This window comes from Cygnus olor, chromosome 1 (genome assembly GCF_009769625.2).
Source record: "Cygnus olor isolate bCygOlo1 chromosome 1, bCygOlo1.pri.v2, whole genome shotgun sequence".
NCBI lineage: Eukaryota > Metazoa > Chordata > Aves > Anseriformes > Anatidae > Cygnus > Cygnus olor.
The window spans coordinates 64,120,396-64,138,010 of NC_049169.1; the positions used below are offsets into that span (position 1 = coordinate 64,120,396).

Genomic DNA, 17,615 nt, shown 5'->3' on the forward strand with positions numbered 1-17,615 from the left:
ATGCTTTTATATTAATCTAACGTATTCTTAGGATATACCTGGACTTCAGTTAGCTCCGGGGATCAGTTCTGGTAAATGTGTTTTAAACCTGTGCATAATACGGCAACATGTATAATAATACTTGCTTTTTTTCTTCTTCATTATATGCCCAGTGTATTCCACTCTTTGTGGAGGCTGTTCTGGAGAGGTTAACAAGAGGAGTTAAAACAAGTGAACTTCGTACCATGTGTCTTCAGGTTGCCATAGCTGCACTCTACTACAATCCTGACCTACTTCTGCACACCTTAGAGAACATCAGGTTTCCACACAATCCTGAGCCCATCACTGCACAGTTCATAAACCAATGGATGAATGACACAGACTGTTTTCTTGGGCAAGTATTGTCTTTTTGTCTTTCAAAAGTCCCTGTTTTTTTCTTTTTCGCTTCTAATTGTATCTCTAGTCATGTTGAAGCAAGTGATTTAATTCCTTGGTTATTCCATACAACAGTAATCCACACCACGTCTAATTGCAGTGATACTAATGAAGGTGGGTTATGTATATTTAATTTTTCTCAGTCTGTTAAGCTATATGCTGAGTCTTCTGTGTTGTAACAGTACAAGAGTACAATACATATCATATTTCAGAATGCTTTAGTTTTTTTAATCACAGACTATCAGAGTAGATATTAGCAAAAATACAGACAAGATATTAGGAAAAATATCTTTACCGTGTTGGTGGTCAAACACTGGAACAAGCTTCCTGATGAGGTGGTTGATGCCCTATGCATGTCAGTGTTGAAGGTACTTGGATAATTCCCTTGCTAATATGCTTTAACTTTTGGTTAGCCCTGAAGTGATCAGGTAGTTGGAATAGATGATCTTTGAAAGTCCCTTCCAATTGAATTATTCCATTCCCTTTCAAACTCTTTTCTTCTCCAAGAGATGGCACAGTTTGCACTGAGGGTAATACTTGGAGCTGACCAGCGGGATTTCAGGGAGATGTTAACTTTTTTTCCTCAGATACAATGTGTATGTATTTTCTGTTCTGTATTTTATAAAGTGTTTAACTGCTTCATTTAATGTTCAAAAAACATTATTCTGTCCAATGAATCCCATACTTTGATTTTCATTTCTGCCAGTTATTCATGATCAGCTTTGCTTATTTAACATTGTGCTACTGATGTACTCCTTAACTTAAACTTCATTCAGACCTGCCTGTAACATGCATGTATGCTACACGAGGGTGCGCTAAGGCAGAAGCTGAACATTTATAAATGAAGGTAAATGGAAGTGGACAAAACCTGTCATCACATAACAAAGTATGCGCTTGATGCTGTGGGGATGTGAAGTTCAGTACAAAACAGCCAGTGCTTGCCTCTCAGCTGAGATGTGGTGTCTGGCTGTGAGATTCAAATCCACTTAAGGGCAAAGCAGACACTCAGATGTTGTTAACAGCTACTGCTCACCTTCCTGCTGTGAGTTACGTTTTGTCATTGAAGGCATGACTTCTGACTCCAGATGTACAGATAGGATTAGAACATGTCTTCTCTGTGCATAATATGTGCCAACAGACTAAGTGAAGTATCAATGTGCTAGGAGTCATGCAAAAAATGAGCACAGGACCAAGGCAGGCAGCTCGTGACCCATAGATACATACCTTATCTTCAGGTTGTCATTCTTTTCTACCTGTTTTTTGTACAGTCTTGTCTTTCTAATTCTAAAGAAGTTAAAGTCTTTAGAGTTAGTCTTGTAAGATGCTTTCTGCACTCCCCAATCATCCATGCAACTTTTCTTCATGCCAGTTCTTATTTGAGTTTACCTTTATTGAGCAGAATTATATGCCATCTTGGTATAGCTGCATTATTGTCTCATTGTTCATCCTGTATTTATATTGTGTGGTGCATTGTAGCACTGCATCAACTTTTTAATAACTGTAATAAAATATAATGATTTAGTCAATCAGTGACCACCTAATATATGTGGGATTTGCTCTCAGCATGTCCTTTGTAGTATTTTTAAAACCCATACCAAATGTATGTGATAAAAACTGTTCTCCTTCCTCTTCTGTCCTAATTACACAGTTTAGCAGGATCAGGATGAAAGGGCATTAGTTTAAAATCATAGAATCATTCAAGTTGGAAAAGACCCTCAAGTTTGCAGACTTGCAGCACAAACTACCTTATTTCTGGTCTACGTGTTAATTCTATCTGTTTGACTAAAATAAAAACCACTTGGAGGTGCAAGAGAAATTTCCTTCTTTTGATATATGTAGGCTCTGTGCATATTCCCACTCATGTCTGTATTTGATGGCATTACCATAGTAGTCTCTCTTTAAAGATTAAAAAAAACAAACCTGACAGCCTTCAAGAGGCATTTGGACAATGCCCTCATTAATATGCTTTAACTTTCGGTTAGCCCTGAAGTGGTCAGGGAGTTGAACTGGATGACCTTTGTAGGGATGTTCCAACTGAATGGACTTCCAACTGTTCTGTTCTAATACATTAAACAGATAAATGTGATAAATGAAAATCTCTTCTTCATTATAACAAATCCAGTTTATTATCACAAGCACTCTGACCTTTTCTACCCGATATGTATAGGAAATGTCTACAGCACATCCTATATTATGTATTAACATAAATACACACTTTATCATTTAGAGGGGTTACTTGAGTTAGTGACAAAGTAGGCATAAAGTACCCAGTGTCCCTCATTTTTTATGGAGTCCCAGTGGCTGAAAAATGGCACCTTGAAGTTTGCATCTCCCACATCTTGTGGTAATACTACTGTTCATTTTTTAATTATTTTAGTTTCTACAGACTTTTTACTAATTTTTTATGGCTGTAGAAAAGTTCTTGATATTCAGCTCTTTGTGCTGCCATTTTTTCTATTGCCTATCAAATGCTGAAATCATGCAGAGGCAGTACAAAAGAACATATTCCCTATAGGTGGTAAACTTGTCATTCTTTTTAGAAGAAATAAAAAATGAAAGAGATTTATAGCCTTAAACAGTTCATCCTGGAGCATTCAGTGAGAAACTAGTCAGATCCAAAGAAGAAAAATACTGCCAACCTGAATAGGATCCAACCTCAAGTACTTCTGTAAGCTACAGCTTAACTTTCAGTTCTTTTGTGTTGCTTTTCAAAAAGCATCAGCTTCTGTAACTACTGCTTGACTAAGTGCTTTTTCAGGGCTGAGAAAAAAGTTGACAAAGCCTATGAAAATGAAGCAGAGATCATCAGGCTAGATTCTGCTCCGGCTATGCACTTGAACAGCAGCTGAAGATTAAAATGTCTCTCTTTGATGTGCTGCTATGAGCAGTGAAATAAATAACTGTAATGTTGCTTAAATCTAAAACTTGTTTTTCCTTCACTGTTGTCTTCTCAGTATGTGGCTTCCAGGCATAGGGCTTTTGCTATAGTACTGCTTGTCAGGCACTGTGATATGTTTTAAATGACTTCCTCCCTTTCCTTCCTTCCTCAGAAGGACAGGACTGCTTCTAGAAGACCACTTCATTTTAGTAAGGGTCGTCATCTGAAGAGGCCTTAAACGAACAGGATAAGGCAGTTGGAAACAAAATCTGGCTTCTTTGCTACCCTTCCTCAGGCCCACTTCTGCAGACTTCTTTTCATCAGTGAAGACACTAGTGGGTGCCCCGATCTGTACAGTTCTTCTCACCTGCTGTCATTCAGTGCTGCTTCAGTTCAGAGTTAGATGGCTTTCCAGCAAGAGGCAGTTTTAGGTCTAAATTCGAGTCAGTTGGTGTGCTCACAGATCCTAGAGAAACTGGAGGAGAACGAAGGAGATCCACCTCCAGGTGTGAATCTCACTGCCATTTTTTCGTTAGCCCTGCAGACAGTCTGTGCTTTGCTGGTAACAGTGGCTGTTCAAGCTACTCTCATGTCCCTCTGCCCTTCTGTGATTCTGTGATTCTGCTGCTGTGAAGTCCTAGTGCCCAGAGATCCTGCTCTGCCAGAAGGGCTGAGGGGCAGGGGGTTGTGTGCTGGTATGTTCTTATGCTGGAGCCAATGGTGTTTGCCAAAAGAATGCAGTATTTCTTCAGCAGTACTTGTGAACTCTTGGAATGAAATCCATGGGACTAATACATCTTGCGAGGCGAGGGGTGGGAGGGGGGAAGTGGCTGGGGTACAGTAAGTAGCTGTTCTTCCCTGTTATTAAAAATATGGAAACTATTTAAAACTGTTTAGAAATTTGGAATGTTAAAAATAATCAAGGCAAGGAGAGCTCAGAACTCACTGCAAGGCTGCATAAATCCAGTATGTTGTTGTGGATATTACACATCTGTGGATGTTCGCCTGTATACCACAGTATACTGTACTTATTTATTTCTAAACATGTTTTCTGCAATTACTTCAAACTGAAAAAGGGTAAGGGACTGAAAAAAACCACATTTGTAGAAACATTTGTTCTTTGCTGCTTTACACCTTCTCTCTGACAGCCTGACGTTTGGGTGAGACTTTGCACGACTTATGCTTACTCTTACACTAAAAATTCTTCTGTGGCAATTGGGGTGAAAGGAAAACCTAACTTGCTTCAAAAAAAAAAGTTGTGGGGAAAAGAAGTTTTTTTGGACTAGGAGGATTTATTTGATAGGAGTGTAAATAGTTAGAAATCCTAGTATATAAAATCCTAATCTTATACAGGAAAACGAGGTTGGTTCCAACTTTGCAACTAGAAGGAAATGGCTAATTATTTGCAGTTTGTCCAGGAAGTGGATTAGTGTAATAGAAAGTAACTTGATCCTAACATAAAAGGAGCACAGCACACCAATAAAGGAAAGGCTTAGCCATTTTCCTTTGAAATACTTTCAACCTGGTTTAAAATACAAAAGATCCTTAAGTCTTTTCATCTTGTGTTGGAAGAAGTGTATTAGCTACAAAAGGTCCCGCAGATTGTGAAGAACACAGAGCGTGTTAGAAACAGCCTTGCCTAGAAGTTGTGCGTTGCACTGCCGTGCGAGACTGACTTTGTATGTTTAGCACGCCAGGCTTCGTATGCCTTTGAGGAAGCAAGCAGAGTGCGTGATTGCTGGGGAGGACTATTGTGTGCTGCTGGGCAGATAAGTAAAGATCTTGAAAGACAAAGCAGTAAGGAGAATTGTGTCCAGGCAGCTTTGTGCAGACAGAAGAGTGCTGAAGTAACGAGCCTTTTGATAGCAAAGGAATAGTCCTGAAACCATTCTTTGCCATTACAAAAATATGTAAATGACGTAAAACTCTTGTTTTCGTTGTTCAGTCCTGTTGGTGTTTGATACAGCTGTGGCATTGAGTGCTGAACTTCAGGCTTGTCCTGCTGTTTGTGCTGACAGGTGGAAGAAACAAGCTTCCTTCTGGCCCAGGTTCACTAAAGATAGCTTGATGCTGGATTTCTGCTGTCCTGCTGGGCCTTCTAATAACATGTGTTCCAAAGGCATGTGCTCATTCTTACAGCTTCTCTCATAGATGCTTGAAAATGGAGTGTGACAAATATACTGTAATTTTTGGCTATTTGGGCTACTTCCTAATGATGATTCCCTTCTATATAACAGTGTCTGAGTCTTCCGTTTTCATTTGCTGTCCAGAAAAGATAATTCAATATGAAGCTAAGCCACTAATTGCTGTATTTTTCATTATTTTTGTGTTACATTTTGCAATTGGCGTTATGTAACAGTAGCTTTTTCAACTCTATAATAAAAGGTAGTACCAAGTGTCATTAATGACCCCATTGCACCGACACTGGAATTGTTTTGTTACACATTATGGGCCTAAAGAAATTTCATGGCTTCCCCATGTCAAGATGCAGGTTAGAAATCTTGTGCATGGATTACAGAGCTTTGGTCAAGCCCACATGAAGGTGCTGGCAGAGAGTTCTTTCCTTTTGTACTTGCAGTAAGAACAACTGTTCCTCCAAAAGCAGTGCTCAGTTCATAGATGGCATCGTCTGTAGGTAGAATTTATGCTTCGCAGTGTTGGCCTGTGAGCAAATGGTGATGGGTCCGTTTTCAAGGCAGGTAAAATGGGAGGTAGTCCTCCCAGTTTTAGTAAAGGGTGGGGTTAATTTTTTTTCATGTAATGAAGGTGAAAGCAGACTCTGTTCCACTGACTCGTGGTTAATTTGTATGCCCTCTTTTGTATCCAGTTCCTTCTGAAAAGGAAGCATTGCGGTTTGCGGTGATGGAAGGACACTCTGTGCCCACTTGCATTTTGGTACATTTTTCAACACATGTAATGGAGCAGCCAAAGCCAACATGACAGTGCGTCATTTGATATGCTAGCTGACTTCATATTTCTTGGGAGGTCTTCTGTGATCATAATGTTAGGCATGGCTGTATTTAATTTATTGTTCTTGTCAACTACTCTGAGAATGGAATCACTTTGCTACATCCTAACACAACTAACAAAGTAGGAGCTATTATGAAATCCCTCCAGATCCACAGCCTTGTTTAAACATACAGAGTTCAGGAAGCTGTAAGACATGATCACGTGTATTACTTGAAGAATATTATGGCTTAGTAGCATATTATATGGGATCTTTGGTAACGAAATTGTGATTATTTTTAGAATTATATTACTATATTAATTTTTGAAGCGATGGATTAAACTGGCTGTTCACCTGTAAGCTTTATTGTAGTCACTGGTGCACATCTTGTTAGTTTCTTCTCTCTCAACTTGCATCCTCTTCATTCTAAAGTAAAACCGGTTCTGTAACAGAATTATCTACAGGGAATCTGGAGGATGGATGTTTTCTCCCAGTTGGAAATATTAAAAAATGCTAAAAGAGAATAGCTTTGGTGTTTATCCCTGCTGCAGCTGTGCTAGTAATGCCATGCTACCACATAGATAAAAGACTGTGTAGGATCACCTGATGCACAGCCGCAGGGAGAGAAGAGCCTGCACAGTAGCCAGCTCTAGAGATTTGCTTTGTTTCTGTAGGTCTTGCTGAAACTTTTTGCTGGAGCTACTTGCCCTGAAGAAAGTTTGGACAGAAAATGCCAGCATCAAATTGAATAGTTCAAACAAAATGAGCTTTTCTCACACCCTTGATTGAAAAATATCATGTTCGAGAAAAGCAGAACACTACTAGTGTTTCCAGTAAAGAAGGACAAAAGACTTTCTGTAGAAGCAGTTCAAGATTTTTCCCTGTATTATTTGCAAATGATTTCAATTTCTGGAAGTGAAAATAAATTATTTCTTTTAAGAGCATAGGTTCTTACCTAGTTTCCTAGGCTGGGAGCACACAAAAATCTTTCTGATGTTAATTCCATATTTTTATTTCCCTTTAATTACCTATAGTGTGTTTTCCTGGAAGTCTACTCATTTGCAGGTTGTCTGTTTAAGTGTACTGCTTGCTATTCTTGATGTACAGTTATTTCCCTGCTTTCTCTGGAGTTAGCAATGTGCCTCAAGTTAGTGTTGGAAATGGAATGTATATTACAGCTGTTCTGATGGACTCTTAAAAAAACGTGCTTAAATACAGCTAGCCCTGTGGCACTCCATAAAAGCACCCTGCAATTCAGTGTGTTTCTGCTTGCCATTATTCTTAACTAATAGTATTTTCTCTAATTTCAGTGCCTGCCACAGTACTCCTATTTAAGCCAAGGGAAATTAATTTTCCACTCTGTTGAGTGATGATAATGTTTATCAAATGGTTTATTAAAGACATTCTACGTAATTATTAAAGTATTTTTTTTAGCATTACAAACTTTGCATTTGGTAATCAGAAACAGTTCTTCCAGGAATTTGGTCATTGCTTGAAATATACTTAATTGTTTTTGGACAAGTACTTTCCAATGGGAAACTCACATTCAGAACAAAAGAAATACGTGTTCAGGATCCTGTAACATAGACTTTATAAACATTGTGTTCTGCCATGTCAAGCACCAGGACTTTGATGCTCTCTACATATCCTTGCGGTGAAAATATGTTTTTCTGTCTAATGGTTGTGTGTTGTTTTAGACTCCATGACAGAAAGATGTGTATAATAGGACTGAGCATCTTAATGGAATTGCAGAACCGTCCGCCTGCAGTGGATGCTGTGGCTGCTCAGATTGTCCCTTCAATCCTCCTCCTCTTCCTGGGCTTAAAACAAGTTTGCGCCTCGCGAGAACTCACGGAACATGAGGACCATGCTAAAGATGACAAACACGTTGCAGAAGATAATGGTAAAATCTCCCCTTTTCACATTGTGGATTTTGTCTGGATTTAATTTAAAGGGGGTAAGAAATTGCAGTTCGTTTCTAAGACTCATTAGTCTGCTGAAAATAGCTAGACTTATTGGGTGCTTGAAAGATCACCTTAGGAATTGATTTTTACTCCCAAAATGTAATCAAAGTGTTTCAATGTATAATAGGTAATACTTTGTGAAAGGGAAGTTAGGAAGTAACAATAAAACTTGCAAGTCCACTCTTGTGAATGTACTCCATCTTCTCCATAAGCAGCAGGTGTTTTCCATGACTCCCCTGGCTTTGTTCTTGATTCCTGGAAAGAAGCTGTTCATAGTACCCAGCTATTTAAAAGACCTATTCTAGTGAAGTTTAAAGGAAACCCTTGCAAGTCACCTTTGTCCAAATGGAAAATGGCATGCAGTGATTTTCAAAGTGGAGTTCGAGGCAGATAAGGATCCTGGAGTAGAAAGACTTCTTATTGCTGTGGCTGGCAGAAGAGAGAAAAATCTGAAGAATACGTTGCAGTGGGAACTGTGGGGAGTGAATTTTGTACAGTGTTGCAGGCAGATACGTGTGGCTGTTACTTGATTTGGAAGAGGAAATAGATGGTTTGAGGCCTGAAAATTAGAATGGGTCTAAGCAGAGTATGTAATCCATTAAAATTTCACACAGTTGTTCTGTAATGTATTTAGAGATTTTTTTTCTCAGTGCATAGGAGTACACTATGGAATCAGCACAGTAATTTGAAATCTCTGTCCTGTGAGTCAGTCTTTCTGCTTGTTGCAGATACGGTCACTTCATTCTTTTTATCCTGCTAACACAGAAAGAGCTGAAGGTTTGAAACTGGAGGGGATTTAAAAAAAAATCTCAGTTAAGAGTCAAAAATATTTTTCCTTAAGTGAGAAATAGCAATGTTTAGAATTGCATGTTGGAATTGCATTTAATTCAGGTTATAATCATTGTTTCATAAACAGAGTGGAAGGTAAAACTAAGCAAAAGACGATATTTTAACTTCCTTCAAATAAAGGAGCACTCTGAAGAATAGCAGACAGACATTAGGCATACACCTGTTTTTCTCTTTGTTTTGTGTCAATTTGAGAAGCCTGTGCCGGTCTTTTTTTTTCATAATTTAAAAAGCATAGTGATGGGACACTTCGTGAAAGACAAATTTGCTCAGAATTTTTGGATCCTATAATTATGCAATGATAGCGTACATGAAAGAAGAAAAAAGCTTCACATTCCCCAGGTGTTCTTAGAAACAAAAGTTTAACTGATCTTGAGTGTAGAAAACATTTTCATAGCTTCATTTTTCTTCCGAGTTTTTGAGGGAAGGATGTTAACAGAGGATCATCTTTTCGACCAGAAATTAGATTGATTCGTTATTCTTAATTTGAAAGCCACTTTTTCCAAATACTTTTAAATGTTTGTTTTACAAAACACATCAATGCTTTTGCAGAAGAGATACCAAGTGATGAGGAGGAAACAAATGAAGTGAGCCAGGCAATGCAAGAGAACCATGGTGGAGGTGGTGGCGGTGGCAGTGGAGGTGGAGAAGAAGAGGATGATGACGACGACGATGATGACTGGGATGAAGATGCATTGGAAGAGACTGCTCTCGAAGGATTCAGCACACCTCTTGACCTTGAAAACGGGGTTGATGAATACCAGTTTTTTACGCAAGCACTTTTAGGTATGTGTGTGCTAGTGGACAGAATGCTATGAAATAGTTTGGAGATGGTTGTGAGATGGTTTGGAGTGAGAGTTGGTCACTAGAGGGACTCCTATATATAAAAATGTTTGTTGTTTTCTAGATGTTAAAAATCATAGTGGAAAAAATGTTTTCTCCCTTTCCTGTTTGACTAATCCCGTTGCTTTTAGTTGTGATATGAATATTCAGTTAAAAGATTCACTTCATTGTTGTCCATGGATAATTGGCCACATTGTTAACTTTCTGTTTCAGAAAGCAGAGGATGTATTGAAGTTCTCCCAAAATGGGTTGTTTACAGGGGGGATTCTGTACTGAGAAACTGACAGGAATTCCGAATCTGTTTTGCAGTGCAAATTCGGTTTGTTTGTTTTAACCAAACCAGGGATTTAATTTTGTTTGTCTAAAATTAACTTGCAATGTAAGATGATAATCGCTTTCCATCCATTCCCGTTCTGACAGCGGTGCAGAGCCGAGATGCTGCCTGGTACCATTCGCTGACAGCACCGCTGAGTGAGGATCAGAAGAAACAGCTGCAGGAAATTTATACAGTAGCAGAACACCGGCGAAATGCTGCAGGTAAGTCACTTCTCCGGGGCCACTTTATTTATTCGGGGATGTTGGAACCACATCTAATCTGTAACAACAGAGAATAAATCTCTGTGCTAATTAACATAAGTCTTACAGGAGGCCTGAGAAGCGTCAATAGGATATTGTGCTGTATTATTGCTTGCCTGGAAGTGTGTGTTGTTCAGATTACTGTTATTATAATTAATTGCCCTCTCATTGACATATGCTGCTGTTAGAGCAAGCTATGAACTGGTTTTGCACAACCTGACATTTGAAATGAAGAGCAAATTAAGGCAATATCTAGCTGTCAGCCAGTCATCTGATGGAATTTACTATAGATCATTATGTGTCTAATAGCATTATGTGTTGAACTGCTAACGTTGCCTTCACAGATGGTGTGAGGTTTTGGGCATTTAGGACACTGGCATCATGGAAAATAAATTCAGATTTAATCAAGAGGCGAGCAGAATAATGTAGCATACAATTGTTCTGTAGAGGATTAATTTCTCCATTTTGTTGTAGAGGTGTGTTGTGCTTGTTCGTTTAAGGAAAATATGAGTGTGATTTATTACTGTCACTGCATATAGAGAATGAGAGTTTTTTCCACAACTTTGCTTTCTTAGCTGAATGGTATTATGGTATTATTTCTGGCAAAAGTGTTCTCTACAGGCTATTTTTCATATCCTTTCCCTTCTTTGAATTCTAGAGACTAAGACAATAGAACAACAAAGTGGCTACACATTTGATAACAAAGGACTGATCACAGCATTTAACTTTGGAAGTACTCCTGGTGGAAACTGAAGGATCATCTACAAAGGTCAATGGGAAGGGTTTCATCATTACTTTTTCTTAAAATCGTCATGACTTCTGAGTGATAGGGGAGGGTAATTCAATGCTGCTGAAGGTTTTCTGAAATGTAGCAGTGTGCTTCCCCCACCAGAATGCTTTTTCTAACCAGCTACTGTAATGTACAAATTCTTGTGGTGTTTTTATAATTTGATGGACTGAAAAGGAAACATTTGTCCTCAAGGAACCTGAATGACTGGGAGGGGCCAGGCTGCATCTAATTGAGTTGCACTTCTCAGGTTTTTGCTGTGCAGAATTGATAGATTCATATGGATAACAGTGCCTTCTGTTGTACATGGATTGCCTGAACAAATGGATTTTGGAGTGCATTATAATTTTTTTAAGTGTAAGGACATTTCTTGATACACTGTAAGCCTTGGTTCCATGTTTTCCTGTCATCTGCTTTTTACTACATGGTTTAATTGTTTGTTGGTTGCATACATATTGCTGGATTCAGAATATTATCTCATCTTCCCTATTTGGTGCAGACCAAACGTGCATAGGGAAGTGTCTGCTGGAGTTGCGAAGCATACACTGGTTGTGTCAGAGTGTCTTAACAAAATTGCAGATTTTCCCTTGATGTAGTAGTCTTAAATTATTTCTCTTAGCCATGAAATCAGCTCACTTGAGTTACAATGGCACATGTGGCAGGTGGATATCCTAAATCTGTATTGACGTTACCTCCTGCCTGCACAAGTGGCATGGCCTTCAGATGTAGATGTTCTACACGACAGCTTTTTATTTCCACTATTTTTGCTGAATATTGGATTTTACTGGGTTCCTATAACCCGCCTTTGTTTTTATTCATTCATTACCATTCCAGTGGTAGTACTGAATAAAGTGGTACAAAGTATTTACAATATTTTATTTATCTTGATAGAAGAAAAACAGCTCTGAACTTGTTTCTTCTTACTGTTACACTTCGGTGATTGAATTTCTGGTCTGCATTCCATTTGGCTGTTCTTGTTCCATACTGAAATTTTGCTATCTGACAGATTTTTTTTTTTTCCTGAATTTCAAAGACTTGTTTCTCATAAATTGGAACATATATATAACAGGTTTTTAGTGAATACGTTTGTTTAGTGAGAAACTTACCATTATGAGAAACTGATAGCAATACTAATTTGAGTAGGTGCCCCTTCTCTCGATCTTTTGGGATCTCAGTGATGTAGCCAAAATAAGTTGGGGTGCTTTAGAATGTGAAGTTTGAATTGGAGATAAAACATTTAGTCCAGATTTTGTCTCTGTGTTAATTTCTTTAAGACGCAAAAATATTTACCAAGCAGTTTAAAGCACATACGGATTATATATTTCTGTAGAGCAGTGCCCCAGCTAGAAAATCAAAACCCTTCCCATACCCTATCAGATTTTCAAGGATTGTAGGTAATTACAAATTGCTGGCCCCTTCAGTGTCCTGAAGCGCCGTTTTTTTTTTTTTTTTTTTAATATGTAAGAGTCATAGTTCAGTCTGATAAATCCGAAGCTCTCTGTGCCTTGGCATCTGGAAGAGGCCATAGTGTTGCTGCCTATTCCTTGCCCCATACCCTGGAACTTTCTCAGTCTTGCAGTCATGGGGCAGAAGGTTCCCCACCATTTTTCTTGTTTCTGCACCTTTGTGTGGGACTCACTCCAGCACTGCTGCTGCCTTTTTTTTTTTCTTCCCCAACAGCAGATGCAGAGTAAAATTGATTCATGCAGGTTTTTCACTGCTCTTATTCACATAGTAGCAATGGTGAAAATTTCCCACTTTTAGCTCTGGTTGTCCATATGGGAAACTGGGAGAATTCCACGAATTGCATTTTCAAAAATGAAAAGTACTGCATTGGACATTTTCTTACAGATCAAATAACAGAGGGCAGAGAGGCCATGAAAATCATAGGTCACTTTTGCTAATTTAGGCCTGGGGATGTGTTTACTGAAACAGCAGGAAGGTATTACATCCAGTTCGTTGGTGAGTTTCTCAGAAGCCGTAGAAGTTTTTGAAACAATTACAAATTTAAGAAATTTTTTTTGGAAGTTTAAGGATATGAATGACTTCTCTGATAATTGAGGTTAAGTATTAGTCAGGTAAACTGTTTAAGATTTCTATTATTTTATTAAAAAAAAAAAAGAGAGATTGTTGACTGGGATTTCTTTCAAAGCCCATCTTCCTCCTGTACACTGGCATGCAGAGTAGAAGGGGGATTTATTTTTCTTCTGCTAATAAGGTTGCTTGCACAATCACAAGTTAGTATTTAGGAGATAATGTGTTCAAGGAAAAATCTGCTTTTGCATAGCATCATCTTTGTGTTGCTCAGCTGAACTGTGGCTGCTCCCTAGTTCTGCTGCTTCTATACTTTTCAAGTCAACTGCCAAGAAAATTTCATCCAGATGTTTCTTACAAGGGGTTTAATCAGCAGCATGGAGTCGGGAATCTTTGTTGTCTGCTTTGCAGTGGGAGTCAGATATCTGAGGGGATGGCATGTAAAAAGGTTAAATGCCCTTCTCTTCCCAGGAGATTCATGAGCAAATGTTTCTACTGGCAAAAACAAATGTTAATTATTTCATTTCTTTTTTTGAAAAGGGATTCCATCCAAAAAGATTTATTGGGCTCTAGCCTACACTTTAACATATGGTTCTCTTTTAACATGATAAATATCCGTTTGTACATGATCGTAAATAGGTAATGGATTTTAGGGATTTCTTTCTGAGTTGTGTCCAGCTTTGTACTGCATTAAAAGGAGAGTAACACAAACATGGATTACTGTCTGACTTTGAGGCCAAGGTAATCATGGGATATCACATACCGGCATTGGCCATCCAAGCACGATGTATTTGCCACTGAAAGTACAGAGAATCGTGAATGTATTGTAAAATAAAACAAAGACTGATAACCGGTGACCTGTGTTACCCCATGCCCATGTTCCCAAAGTGTGAAGGTGACTCATGGGCACCATGAGGGCTTTACGTATGAAATTAGCATTGTGTTGGTTATAATAATGTCAAATGTTAACTTAAATGATAAGTTTATTTTCTAGATTAAATTAACCCATGCTGGGTATTGAATCGCATATACTGTTTGGTCACTCTTAAGAGGAAAATAAGGATGACCACGTGTTTTGGCTGCTTCTTTTTGCTCTCTTTCTTTCAAAGTTGAAGTATTTGTTTTGCTTTTGTAACAAAGCAAAATCCGTCAACAAAATGGCCAGCTCCGGGAAGAGAACAGAATATCAAACTAAGAAAAAAATCCTAAAAAACAAGCAAAAAAAACCAAACCCCCTTGTGCACACAGTCAGTTTGAAGTAGATGTGCTTTGGGATTGTAAATCAAAATATGTAAAGAATGTTACACAAAATGATATCGTGAGATCCTTTATTTTAAGGGGAAAGGGTGCCTGCAGGGTGTCAAGGAGACATGAAACGAAATGCTTTTTGGCTATGAAGTCCAGGCAGCTTGTGACTCTGGATTCCATTATACATTGAGGAAAGAAGGTAGGACAGTAGATGACTTTTTTTCTTTCTCCTGTAAAGCAAGAGTCTATCTTGAGACTTGTAAGCCAAAGGAATTGTAGACAGCATGAATGATTAACTGTCCTTTGTTTCCACGATACTTGTTAGTCTTTTTTCTTCCCTCCTTTCCTTCCCTTTGCCAACCACTGTTACTAGGTATTTCAGGGATACTCAGAATATCTGAAAAAATAAAGCTTAAACAAAATTTGTTAAATCCCATTGTTTCTGAAGCAGTGGAGCCTATCCATTGCATTTTTATCTATAGAAGAAAGTCTCATTTAACATGTGCAGGTGATGCAAAACTACAAAACCCCTTTGCTTGTGTCTGCAGTTTGAGAAGAACCTTTCTGTGATTTACTGCTTCAAATGGGTAGGTCCAAAAATGGTACTTGAAATCCCTGCACCTTGTACTTAAATTTGCTCAAAGGGTAGGCAAAAATACACTGTATAATTGGGGTACTTAGTCCTAGTTCTTATACGTGCCATAGTCAGTCTTTTGATATGTGAGTTCCTCAAGGATCTCCAGCTCTGAATGAGGATGTTATTCAAGTCCAAGAGTCTTTGCGTCTTTGCAGCTGGACAGAGAATCATGTTTCCCTCACCACAGCAAAGCATACAGCAAGTATGGCTACCAATGTCTTGACAGTGTGAGTGAAAATAGCACTCTTCTTCTCTCAGTTGTCGTATCTTAACCCAAATGGATGTTCTGAGTTTGCTGGAGAAAGCCAGACACTGTGCCAGGTAGTAGAAAGTCTTAGCATAAAACCGTATCATGAAGGGGATGTATGAACAGGCCAAGCTGCTTTCCTTTGACATCTCTTCCACTGCTGGTACTTCTGTAAACAAATAAACAAAAAAGCCCCACCCCATAAAACAAAAAATAAAACAACAGTGTAATATGAATGAGAACTAAAGCAGTGCTTGTGCATTTCTCTAGTCTGCAGATCTAATCACTACTCAATTCAAATGCACGGAGATACTTTTAAATATGCAACATCTGTCCAGATGTCAGTAACCTGAATCTGACAGTCATTAATATGAGGTAAAGATTTTGTGGGATTTTCTCTAGCAGAGAAAAGATGCATCCCTTTAAAAAGTCTGAAAACATCTTGTCTTGGCTGAAGTGCAATCACCAGTGGGAGAAACTCAGTGGGATTACAGCTTTTCTTAAAAGTTGTCAACATACCTCCTACCAAATTGCTATGTCAAGGGAGCTGACTGACCAACTATTCCCTGACTAATGAATTTTGGGGAACAGCAGTTCAAAGAGAATCTGCAGGCATATGCAATTGCGATGATGTAGGAATCAAGAAAGCATCCATTTAAATTGAGTTGATGTGTTTGATATGATCCTGCACTGTTCGAGTGTTCAAGAACTTTATTCGAGAGAAAGGCATAGAACAAGAATGTGCTTGACTTCTTGGGCAGCCCCAGATTTGGTGCAATGCTGTGAACTCAGGATCTGAAAGCAATCTTGATTACAAATGGGTAATTGTTCATACCAGGAAAAAAAAAAAAGAGGCGGAAGTGGTAAGTTAATGCTAGGATTCTCTTCACAGGCTGTACAGAGGCTCACAGTTTTAAGTGCTTGGCTATGTGCATGGTGGGGTGGGAGATGTACTTTCAGATGGATTGATTTCTCCAATGTGAACGGAACTGTATCAGCTCCGGGGTTCACCTGAGGTGAATGGAGAGGGTTGGTCAGAAGTTGCCTACTGGCACATCCTGGATTATGTTATATAAAGCGAAGTGCAAAATCTGAAAATGGTTTACCAGTTGAAGCTGCTGAGCAACAAAAACTAGTGTTTTCTTGAAAGGAGATTTTAATATGTTCAGTTATGTTTCAGCTTTTTTGCCCTCACTGAAAATGCAGAATTACTGCCTGATGTGTAGGCCTATCGGTATTTCACAGGACTGTTTACTATTCAAGGTGATTTTCCAAGAAGTTTTCCTCATTCTTTTTGACATGTTTGTGTGAGTAAGGTTGCACGTATCCCTCTCTCACTACTTTCTACGCACAGAGATCTTGGTAATGGACCTCAGAGGAAGAACAGTGCTTTGAAAGGACAAGACTGTACATAAGCAGGTTATTTTTAGAAAACGGAAGAACTATGGCCTCTGAAGAAAGTATGAAACAATAAATATTTATACAAAAGTGCATGAGGTAAAGAAATTTATATTAAACAATATAAGTGAGATTCTGTTCTTTGATCATGGCTGTAATGTTTTTTGTCATTGCCAAACTTTGTGTGAAAACTGCTTTGAATTGCATGTGCTGCTGGTAATATGCTTAACATAAATCACCTGAAATATTTTTTTGGATCAAAAAGAGACCAAAGAGGCCATGCAGATTTCTTTTGATTATTAAATGCAAAGATATGAGCCCATGACTGCAACGACTAGAGGGAGACCACTCTGTGTAACATTTTCAGATTGGATGCAGGATCATCACCTTTGTAAGAAACCTAAAGTACTGCACTGTGGGTTGGCTTTGAGGGCAAGAATTGACAAATGCAAAACATGCATTGATGACAAGAAGAATCTCTTTCTAACTTGAAGAATTCTGTACAGTGTTCTCATAAGCTGTGCTGAATTTGCTTTAAAAATAGTAATAAATCTTATTGCTTAGGTCAAATGTTACATCTGTTGTGCATTTATATGGAAGGAATAATATTTCTTAAAAAAAATGTAACATGCCACCTACCAAGGAGCCCAATCTCAGTTTATAGCCTCTCTTCATACAGCCATAAAACTTATTTACAAGAACACCCCAGAATTAATTTTAAACAAATGTGCGTGTTATCCAGAGTTAATGTGCATTTGTGTAGCAGTTCGTGTTTGTTAATCTCAGGCTTGCAAAG

General features: G+C 38.4%; 1 protein-coding gene across 1 annotated transcript in view; it reads left to right on the forward strand.

The window, feature by feature from the left end:
• The window catches only part of IPO8 (importin 8), a 51,347-nt gene extending 33,958 nt beyond the window's left edge, over positions 1-17,389 (forward strand). Inside the window, exons 21-25 of the mRNA XM_040561881.1 lie at positions 153-373; positions 7,937-8,142; positions 9,602-9,835; positions 10,313-10,429; positions 11,127-17,389. Coding sequence (XP_040417815.1) covers positions 153-373; positions 7,937-8,142; positions 9,602-9,835; positions 10,313-10,429; positions 11,127-11,221 — 873 coding nt within the window. The 3' untranslated portion in view covers positions 11,222-17,389. The remainder of the gene's footprint in view (positions 1-152; positions 374-7,936; positions 8,143-9,601; positions 9,836-10,312; positions 10,430-11,126) is intronic.
• Positions 17,390-17,615: the final 226 nt, after the last annotated feature.